Source organism: Vanacampus margaritifer, chromosome 16 (assembly GCF_051991255.1).
Source record: "Vanacampus margaritifer isolate UIUO_Vmar chromosome 16, RoL_Vmar_1.0, whole genome shotgun sequence".
In the NCBI taxonomy this organism is placed as follows: Eukaryota; Metazoa; Chordata; class Actinopteri; order Syngnathiformes; family Syngnathidae; genus Vanacampus; species Vanacampus margaritifer.
The window spans coordinates 3002758-3012976 of NC_135447.1; the positions used below are offsets into that span (position 1 = coordinate 3002758).

The 10219-nt window shown below is 49.9% G+C and overlaps 2 protein-coding genes across 5 annotated transcripts; both read right to left on the reverse strand.

Annotated features, from left to right (window-relative positions):
• Window positions 1-971: 971 nt before the first annotated feature.
• Window positions 972-6878, reverse strand: pafah1b1b (platelet-activating factor acetylhydrolase 1b, regulatory subunit 1b). 4 transcript variants are annotated; one of them, XM_077547654.1, is made up of 12 exons: window positions 6244-6665; window positions 6105-6137; window positions 4442-4633; window positions 4213-4297; window positions 3858-3932; window positions 3571-3780; window positions 3307-3475; window positions 3093-3195; window positions 2686-2914; window positions 2516-2617; window positions 2278-2434; window positions 972-1760 (listed from the first exon to the last, which is right to left on the reverse strand). In XM_077547654.1, exons 3-12 carry the CDS (start codon window positions 4471-4473, stop codon window positions 1687-1689), a joined length of 1236 nt encoding a protein of 411 aa, XP_077403780.1. In that variant the 5' UTR covers window positions 4474-4633; window positions 6105-6137; window positions 6244-6665; the 3' UTR covers window positions 972-1686. The 4 variants fall into 4 exon arrangements, with proteins under 4 accessions (XP_077403780.1, XP_077403778.1, XP_077403781.1 ...); XM_077547652.1 differs by lacking the exons at window positions 6105-6137; window positions 6244-6665 and adding an exon at window positions 6737-6878; XM_077547655.1 differs by lacking the exon at window positions 6105-6137.
• Window positions 6879-7665: 787 nt separating this feature from the next.
• Window positions 7666-9981, reverse strand: ccdc92bb (coiled-coil domain containing 92Bb). The gene is made up of 4 exons (XM_077547658.1): window positions 9740-9981; window positions 9458-9622; window positions 8796-8843; window positions 7666-8486 (listed from the first exon to the last, which is right to left on the reverse strand). Exons 2-4 carry the CDS (start codon window positions 9588-9590, stop codon window positions 7828-7830), a joined length of 840 nt encoding a protein of 279 aa, XP_077403784.1. The 5' UTR covers window positions 9591-9622; window positions 9740-9981; the 3' UTR covers window positions 7666-7827.
• Window positions 9982-10219: the final 238 nt, after the last annotated feature.

Genomic DNA, 10219 nt, shown 5'->3' on the forward strand with positions numbered 1-10219 from the left:
AATGTGAGGCATTTATAATTGGTTTTCAGACCTTTTTTTTTTTCTTCATCATTTTGGTTCTCGTGGGTGTCTTGAATATTGCAGTCTATAATCCAGATTTTTGTCTAAACGAACTATTTGGCCACAGTGTGCTCAATGCTTGTGATAGAGAAGGTTTTGCTGGCCCGGTGTGTGCGTGTAGGAGGGGGCGCGGCTGTATAATAACAAGGAGGTATGAAACATGAAAGTGGGTAGAGGCAAGTGGAGCACATGACAAGCACGCGAGCTGGGAGGAGGGGGAGGTGCCAGTTTGTGGAGGAAGCGTAGTGATGATGATGACCTAGATGGAAGTGCTGCATCACTCGTGGCTCTGCAGACAAGAAACAAATGTCACACATCCACGAAGTTACAACACACAATTTGACATGATGTAAATCACATCCTCCGTGAACCGGCACCTTTTCGTGGTGGTGGAGTTTGTGTGTCCCAATGATCCTAGTTGTCTGGGGCTTTAGGCTCGACAGAGAAAATGAAAGAAGAGTTGTTGGTTCATCTGTGCAGCGTGTCCTGGGTGGACCCCTTCCTGTGGGACGGTTGCCAGGATACGGGCGAGCCTCAGGAGCCGCCTGAGCGCGCGAGCGAGCAAAGTAGGACGTTCAGCGTCCATTATTGATGAGACGTGTCCACACAGCAGGCGCGGCCGCCATCTTTGTAGTCCATCATAAAGCGTACTCAAAATTTATGCCGATCAGGACCATGCAGACCGTCAAAGGCGAACATTGGGAAACCCTTTACCACAAAAATCCGACAGGTGGCGCTACATCAACATCAATCAGGTCGACACTGGTGACCACCGCCAAATTTGGTGTAAACTTCAGCTGGGAAAGGCACTCAATAGCTTGAAGCTTCTTTCTTCATCAAATGTTAGCCACGTGAAAAAGAAACAAAAATAAATAAAATGAAAGCAGAAAAAACACCGCAGACTTCACAAGTACTATTTACATGATTTTATTTCTTTATCTTGCAAACATCACATCCACAAATACCGATACACAACTCCTAGTGCGCGTGTGTGAGGTTTATGAATGAATGTGTGTGTGTGTGTGTGTGTGTGTGTGTGTATGAGGCAGCAGCCCTCGGAGGGTCAACAAGGCAGATAGCGAGCACGAAACGACAACACGCACACACAAGCTGCAAAGTGCCGAGCAGGCCTTTGTCTTGACTGGTATACGCTTGAATGTGTGTGTGCTCGCGAGCAGGGCGTTAAGGTTGTGCGGGTTCATTCATAAATCACGTTACAATCACACACACATGTTCCACGCTCAATTGTGTCTCACACACAAATCAGTGACACACTCGCACAAACACACGCAAACTAGGAACCTAACGCACACGCGCGCTGAGACCCGCACTCCCCCACAGAAGGTGCAATTTGTGTGGACAAGCTGTCAATCATCTCCCACTTCCCGTCGCCCGTGCACAAGAATGTGTGACGCTCACTAAAGGGGGCGTGGACTTTGAAAACCAGGAAGTGAGTGGCCATGCAAGGGCGAGCACGAGCGGGGCGCTCTGCTGCCGCGGGACGTTTAGCGAGCGCTCACGACTGACGTCTGCAAATAATTTACATAAAAGGACAAGTTATCTTTGGGGGGGGGGGGGGGGGTTGATGGGATGGGGGTGTAGTATAAGAGGGAATGGGATGCAGACTCAACGACACTGCCACACTTTAACTGTCTGGTCCACGCTGCCCGTCACCATGTAGGGGGCGCTCTTGTGGAAATCTGACAAGAAGAAGAAGAAGAGTGAGCATGAGTGCATTGTTGCTCTTTTGCACAAGTAAACTGCTGGAAAGTAATCAAACATAAGTTTTAAGATATTCTTTTGGGCGGCTTTGGTGTCAAGAAAATGCATTTATATTTGATCTCTTTGGCCAAAAACAGACTTTGTCGTACACAAACATTTACTTTTCGTGTTTTTATAATTGAAGTTACACACGGCTGTAAAATCATACATAGTTTTTTCTCTGCTTTTTTGAAACATTTTTAAGAAAGTATCAAGTTATATTAGTTTTTTAACCACCTAGAAAAAAAGTCGGAAAAAAAATCCTGGCATCTGATTTAACAGCTGCATGTAACTTGAATTTGAGTTTTTGTTGGAAAAGAACCCCAAAAAGCAACTCAAGTCGGGCTGGGTATGGCCCAAAAATACAATCCTAAGAGTGAGTGAAAAGTGATATGAACAAGTGTGATGTTGTGGAAGTGATTTGCGTTTCGAGTACAAATTTGTGTGTCGACCGACCCAAAGAAGTGACGAAGTGCTCGTGAGCGCTGAGCGTTTTGGTGCAGCGTTTGTTCTTGTAGTCCCAAACCCGCAAAGTTTTGTCATCGGCGCAGCTGAGGATGAAGCCGCCGCCGGGGTGCACCAGCACGCCGCGCACCCAATTGTCATGGCCCACCTACGAATGCGTGACGACAACACACATGTCAGTTGCAGCCCTGGCGTGTGGCCAGCAGACGGCGATGTGGCGTCTACTCGCCAACGTCATGATGCAGATTCCGATGCCGACGTCCCACATCTTGATGGTCTTGTCTCTGGATCCCGAGAGGAGGAAGGGGCCGGACTTGGCGCTCTTCTTGTTCTGCAACAATCAGACCGGCGTGAGGAGGGGCTGGGAAGAACGCGGAAGGGCAAGTGGGCGGGGTTTACCTCCGAGCCGGTGGCCTCCAGGATGGTGGGGTGCGCGCTGTCGGGGGCCCAGGAGACGCATTCCACCACGTGCTCGTGCTCACGTAGTTCCGCCTTGCACTCTTTGGACAACACGGCCCACACGCGCACCGTCTGGTCATTGGAGCAGCTGGCGATCAGTGAGCCGTCCTGGTTGGGCCGCACCATCCGGACCCACTCCCGGTGGCCCGTGAACGTCTTGACGCAGTACCTGACAGCCACAAAACACAAAAGACAAAAGACACCAACAGCGGCTCAATGTCAACACCGCACAGCGGCAAACGTTTCACACAAAGAACGAAATTGAATATACTAATGGTTAGTTGCAGTCATCACATGTCAGACTGCGAGTGTGAGGCGAAGGTGGTCCGGTCGGCGTGCATACGTACCCGGTGGCCACCTCCCACATCTTGATGGTCTTGTCTCTGGACGCCGACACAATGTGGTCAGCGTTGGGCATTATGGCGACAGATGACACGTTGTGGGCGTGGCCTGTACACATTAGAAGGCGTATTAAGAATGACGACATGGATTAGCATTAGCATTAGCATTAGCATTAGCATTAGCATTAGCATTAGCATTAGCGTTAGCTCGTGGGCCCACCGTGCATGGTCCGGATGCACTCGAAGCCTTGGAAGTCCCAAAGTTTGATGCTCATGTCGGCCGAACACGAAGCCAGCAGTTTGCCCGTCTGGTCGAAGGAGATGTCCTGAACGGAGTCCGTGTGGCCCTTCAGCGTGCGCTCAAAGTCTCCCGCCTCGTAGTCCCACACCTGACACGCAACACCACCGCTCAAAGTTGATTGGTGAACGGTTGCCCCGGGCAACCAGAGCGACGCCCGAAAAGAGGATTGAACAGAATCCTGACCTTGATGGTGGCGTCCTCGGAGGCCGTGACCATGACGGTGAATACGGGATGGAAGAGGACCCGGGTGACGGGAGCGCGGTGGCCGCTGAGGGCGTATCTCTCTGGGGGGCGGGGGATCCACTCTTTAGGGTCCCTCTTGTGAGCCGCCGGCCCCCCGCCGTGCGTCATCTCCTCCTTGGCTTCATTCAGCTTGGACTCCAACTCCATCACCTCCAAACAAAGCAAAGTTCAAAGTTCAAAGTTTGACGATCGGCACAAAGCGGCGCAACAGCAAACGCCGTCCTCACCTTCTTCTGTAATCGGATGACAGACGTCCATTTCTTCTCCAGGAGACCCGCGTACTTTTTGTCCGAGTCCTCATTCTGGACATGAAACAAACACACCAGTTCAGATGAGGCCATCGACTAAAGCTGCAACTCAACAAGATTCATCCGTCTTTTTTCTGTTCCATCAATCAAATGAAGATTTTAATGCTAGACTTTACACCAACGTTTCTCAATTAGCTTTTGCTACGTCTCCTCCGACTCGCCACTCTGACTATAAATAGTATCATTTGTCTATAAAATGGTGTTAAGTAAGCCTTCTACACAGTAGTTAACTTTTTCAACCATAAAAACGGTTGCAATGTTTGGAGTTACTGACCATATCCAGCTCGGCTTCTTTCTTGAAGGTGGAGTAGGCGCCATCGTATCCGTTGGAGCGTAGATAGTCGCCGATGGCTCGGTTTCTGATCCGGAGCCGTGTCGCGTCGCCATGGAAACAACACACATTAGGAAGTATGCCACATTTATATGCAAACGGTGCAACACGTCCCACATCAATATTTCAGCTTGTTGAAATTTAGGAGGCCAAAATGTATTCACACACTTACAGTTCATCTCTTTGCCTCTGCGACAGCACCATGATGATGATGATGCTGATGCTGACGATGAGGTGAGGCAGGTCAGGTGAGGGGTTTGGGGAGGGGGGGAAGGGGTTGGGGACGAGCGTGGAAGAGGTCCGGGACGGGAAGAAAGCAAGAGCAGTTCAAAAGGATTTCTCACCGCTCAGCGCTGGCCGGCACCTGAAGGGAGGAAAGGACGGGTTGGCAATTTGACACTCATTTCTCATTCCAATAATCATTTGATCGTGGCCCTAGAGAGTTCCTACAAAGTCATTTTCAAATCCTTTTTGCAGTGATTAGAGAGTCCACAACTATGACGGGATTTTGGTATCGAATTGGGGAAGTTCAACATCGGCTGACATGTTGATGCTCTATGAAGAAAAACGATGTTAATGCTAATTGCTAATCATGCCACAAGAGCGTTTACCAGCAGCCCACACAATTTTCTCACCAGTGTGTACCAACACCAATCTACAACAAAATCTCCAAGGTGGCAAGATGCGAATGTTAAGCGTCAACAGCCACAAGTTGAAAAGTTTAAGGGAAACGCAACCATGACAAGCAGTCCCACATCGAGATCCGAAGCCCAGAAGATGAATCGTAAAAAGAAAGCTACAGGACGGCCATCTAATCTCATAAGGGTTGAAGATGAAATTGCAGCCATAAAGATGAACAGGCGTCACTGAACTATGACCTTTGCCACGGATCACGATCAATCACGTCACCGTTCTGATTTCACTCAGACGTAATCTCCAATGTTCAACGTTCACGCCAGTCAAGTGAAGCTGCAGTCTCAATTTGTCTGTTCAAAACTGCTCATCAACGAGCGACGGTAGCACAACGGCATTAGGCGAGCATGAGAGCAAATTATGCAAGAGGGAAACGTGCATGTTCATTGTGCTTTTCTCGCTTTTGGTTCGTTGGTGGCCAATTGTTTTGAAGTAGGAACTTTCTTTTACCTCAACAGCTCTTGCGAGTTGATAAGGGAAGTTTTTTTTGTGTTTTACATGGAAGCTTTAAAAGGGAGTTATTGCAGAGTGATGACGTCAGCGAGGTGCGACGAGAGTGTTTCTGTGGAGTGTTGAAAAATGAACGGGGCCAAATGTTTTTCGCTCCCAAAGCAAGTACGAGTTCCTGAGTTTTTGTCGTGACAAAAGACTGATGGAAACGCCTTTTACACACAACACGCTACACTGTTGTCAACACAAATGCTCTAACCCAGTGGTGTCCAAACTCGGTCCTCGGGGGCCGGTAGTCCCGCAGGTTTTGGATATTTCTCTCCTCCAACACAGCTGAAGCTCATCAGCAAGCTCTACTAAGCCTGATAACAATCCTGTTGATTGAAACAGGTGCGTTGGAGCAGGGAAACCTCCAAAACCTGCGGGACTACCGGCCCCCGAGGACCGAGTTTGGACACCACTGCTCTAACCATTTGGTGCGCACGACTGACATTTATATTGTTTCCAATATAATCAAAACAAAAACAGTTAACACATGTGCCCCCTTTTCAATTTTGAGCACATGCCTTTCCAAAGTGTCTCTTGTTGCAAGCGGCCACCACCAACTACGCCCTTTTCGTCTGACGTTAGCTTAGCCGCGAGCTAGTTAGCCGCCTGCACCTGCCAAGACGCCAAATTTTTGCACAACCTACCTGCAAAAGACACAACGGCTCCTGCTGCTGCTGCTGCTTGCGAATGCGTCAAAGTGCGCAAGTTAAAAAACATGCACCAGGCTGCAAATCGGAGCTTGCTTGATTTTAGTGAGCCGTGCACCAACGGGGCGTCACTCACTTGTCAGGCGCACACATGACGTCAGCCTTTCCAGCTGAACGTTTGACGGTCGACACGTCGAAATACGTCAACAAATTCTCAATTGGTCAGCCGGCCGGTGGCCGCGCTCCGCTTAGCACAATAGCTTTAGCACTTAGCTCGTCGTTCCCCGTCACAACTTTCAGCTAACGTTAGCTGGATGCTAATGTGCGCTGACAGGCCACACGCCAGAACACAAAAGCACTAAATCGTTGACGATTAAACTCTAAACTTTAAACTTCACCACCAGAATGTTCCAAGCCCACAAAAACTGCAAAAGTTTAGCTAGTCCCAAGACAAGGCTAGCCTAGCCTAGCCTAGCTTGCGGTCTCGCCGCCATTTTGAGACACACGAGAGCGAGCGAGCGCGCGCACTGCAGGCAGCCATAAAAAAAAAAAAAACGTCGCTCAAAGCTCCCAAAGTCGCTTTGTGGGTCCCCGCGGGGAAAACACCTCCAAGCGCGTATAAGACTCACCCGGGGACAAATGTCGGCGCTCATGTCGTCTTCAAATGCTCACCGATCGTGAAAAGGTTCTCTTGGGCGGCGCGCACGTCAACCGGCAGCCGGGAGCGAGCGTTCTGCTTGGCTGCACGCGCACGCGAACACGGCGGCGCGCACGCTGACCTGAGGATGAGGGTGGAGAGAGGGTGGGCGTGATGGGGGTCCACTTGGCATGGCTTACACATCAGTCACAATATTCAGAAAGTAGCACTGTGACAACGACATTTAAAAGACGATTAAAAAAGAAAAAAAAGTCGAGAACCAATCAGAGAAAGAAAACTATTAACAAGAAAAACTATTCCCGTTCAAGGAAAATAAAATTGTGAAACTTATTTAAACTTTTCTGAATTAATGTCAATTTCCTACACACGTGTTGTCACTATATTAAGAGACCTGAAATAATGATCTTTAATCAAAAATCATGGGATTGCTTTTAGGCAGTTCAGTTTGTGGTCATCAATTTTTCCCAACAAAGGAAAAAGTCACCATCCTTTTTGCAACTGCGCTACTTATTGGTATACCGATTAATGTTAAGGACTATCAATTGTATACACACTTCTGAAATAGCAAATTTGCTCAAATTACCTTTAATCATGTTATGTTAAAAAATGGTCTTGTCGGCTTTTTCAAAATAAAAGTTTTAAGCTGAATATGATCAAGATGTGAGCACTTACATCAATCATCCATCCACTTCACATCTGTCATGCAAGATTTTTGGGGAGCAAACACAAGCACACAAAGTTAGAATTACCACACACACACAGTGTCAGAACATTTTGGTATAGTGTATGAGAGAGAACGTGTGTTTAAAGAGCATGCATGTGTGAGTGCATTTCAGTAGGATGTTGTACTTGGTATTTCAGTTTATTTTGGTTGAAAACCAGCAAGAAAGACACGGAAAGTTTGTCAAGAGGTGATTTTCATTTTCAAAGACTAATGACAGGAAGGCAGGAAGTTGTCAACAAGTCATCCGGCACACCCGTCCAATCAGAAAACAAGAAAGAAGACAAACGCGCGCCCACGTCAGCCAATCACGAGTCTTTTTCATCAGGTCACAAATGACATCACAGCGCCGTCTCGCCCTCGGTGGCACCCATGTCCACGCGCCCCCGCAGGCCGCCGCTCTCGTCAAAGTCCTCCCAGTCGTCCGCCTCGCCATCCTGCGCTCCCGTGTGCGGGCTCCAGCGCAGGAGGCGGTACCGTAGGGGCACTAGGAAGAGGGCGGGGTCCGGCATGGGGCGCGGCCTCTGCGGCGACGTCACTCTCTCCCGGGGTACGCACGCCCGGACCCGGTCCGTCCTCACGCAGGGTCTCACCGGTGGTCGGCTCTCAAGGGGGGCGGCGGGCGGCGGGGACGGGAGCTGCTCGGCGTTCTCTCCCTCATCTTCGTCATCCTCTTCATCATTTTGAGAAAGTGGCTCCCCCTGTTGGCGGACGCCCCGCCTCTGTCGCAGCTTGGCGCGGGCGGCGTTGAGCTGACGGCACAGGGTGGCCGTGGTGCCCTTCTGCCGCTGGAGCTCGCGGTTGAGCAAGGTGATCTTGTGGCTGCGCCGCTTCAGCTCCTCCAGGAAGTGGCGCTCGTCCCGCCGCAGGCTGTGTCCCAACTCCGACGCTCGCGCCCCGCCCAGGCGCAGCTCCCCGCGGGCCGTCGTCGTGGTGCAGTGCCGCTCCTCCAGGAGGCGCTGCGCGGCATCGCAGCGCAACGTCAGCTCTGCTTCATCCTCTGACACGCAGCAAACCCCCCAAGAAGAAGATAGTATCAAATAATATATTCCAATTTCAAAGTTTTCAATCCATGCTAATTTGTTTTAGCCGGTCTATGGTGTTTCACATTACATGTTAGCATTAGGCTAGCATACATTCATTATATATGGACTGATGGTTGGTTTTGGTTGCTTTCAAATACTTTCTTTTGTCTCGTGTGTCAGTTTTAAGGCCATTCACCACACTTTGACAAACGTGTTGATTATACAGGACTTAACGTTGCTTGCTAACGTTTATTGTGAACTTCATCTGAGAGTGACAAACTCACCTGCGGTTGTCCTGTGTGGGAACCTGGAGTCCAGCTCGCAGCTCAGCTCTGCACACATAAAGACGACATCATCAACATGTGAGTGAGTGAGTGGCGGGCTGTGCGTACCGAACCCTCCAGTGGGGACTTCCCGGACTGAACCAGCAACAATATCACGTCAACGCAATTCTACAGTCCCAGTTCATTACAAGAAGGCAAATCCACATCACGTGATTATCTTGACATGCTGTAATCTGATTGGACAAACCAAAATTTCAAACATCCATCATGTTGACCATTCCAAATGAAAACAGTCGGCTGCTAAAAACAAAGACCACGTTGGCCGTGACAAGTTTTGCTCTGATCAACCAATCAAAGAATGGAAAAATGCTGACATGTTTTAGGGCCAATTTGAAAAGTGATTGGGTCAAGGAACTATCCCATAGCTAATATCTTTCTCGTGACAGGAAACTTATTGTGTTGGATGTGGGCATATTACATTGATGCTGAAATCCGATTGGATAAAAAGTAAATACAAACAATTAAAAAAGCAAGCCAGCAATGGACGGACCGGCTATGCTAATTGAGCTTGTAAATGTAGGTCAGTGCGTCTGAGAAGGCCTTGCTGGCCCGGACCGTCACCCACTGGGCTGCCGAGTGTGAGCGCGTGCGCGTGCGCGTACCCTGGCATCTCCTCTTGAGCTCGCTGATCTCCACGTGCAGTCCGGCCAGCAGGGTGAGATGCTCCTGCTCGAGGAAGACGATTCCTCGGTGCACGCTGGCCACGCGATGCTCCAGCGCTCTGCTGGCCTCCATGGCGGGAAAGCACGTGACGTGACCAGCGCGTCCTCAAACACGCGAAAAAGGATTCCTGTTAGCAATCGCAAGCTGCTGCAGCGGCGCGCGTGCACGCGTCGGGACCACAAACGTCGCTCGAGCGTGCGCGTGCGTGCGTGCTCCTCTACCGTGTGAGGTGAGTGACGTGGATCGCGTCCTGCTCCTCGCCCGCCCGCCACACAAAAGATCCACGCAGGACGCCGCGTGTGTGCGCTTCGAGCAGTCGCAGAGGAAAAAAAACACACAAAAAAAAACACGTCCTCGTCTTCACCTTCTGCGTGGCGACAAGGCAGCGTGCACGACAAAGGCAAGCTATGCGCGTGTGCGTGCGTGTATGTTTGTGGTTGGGCGACCAGTGCCACCTAACGGCAGGAAGAGAAACTTCACAGAGAGGACGTATAGTATGCAGGCAGTTTTGAAGGCTCCTATGGATGATGGCGTGTGACGTCATCACGTTGTCAATGCAAGGGGGAAATACTTTGAATGCCGGGGCTCCGGTTGGCGGAGTGGTTACCGTCACTTGCCTTCGGTGCAGGTTGGCGTGAGTTTGCTTCCCGCCTGGGAGACCATATATGTGTGTGAGTGCACCCAAAATTAAAAAAAAACAA

Excerpts from the sequence above, each read along its gene's own strand:
- pafah1b1b (XM_077547652.1), bottom strand. The coding sequence starts at position 4,473 with ATGGTGCTGTCGCAGAGGCAAAGAGATGAACT. Across the intron at positions 4,298-4,441 it reads CAGAGGCAAAGAGATGAACT|AAACCGAGCCATCGGCGACT; the intron begins GTAAGTGTGTGA and ends GCTCCGGATCAG. Across the intron at positions 3,933-4,212 it reads AAGAAGCCGAGCTGGATATG|AATGAGGACTCGGACAAAAA; the intron begins GTCAGTAACTCC and ends TTTCATGTCCAG.
- ccdc92bb (XM_077547658.1), bottom strand. The coding sequence starts at position 9,590 with ATGGAGGCCAGCAGAGCGCTGGAGCATCGCGTGGCCAGCGTGCACCGA. Across the intron at positions 8,844-9,457 it reads GCTCAAGAGGAGATGCCAGG|AGCTGAGCTGCGAGCTGGAC; the intron begins GTACGCGCACGC and ends TTATGTGTGCAG. Across the intron at positions 8,487-8,795 it reads CCCACACAGGACAACCGCAG|AGGATGAAGCAGAGCTGACG; the intron begins GTGAGTTTGTCA and ends GCTGCGTGTCAG.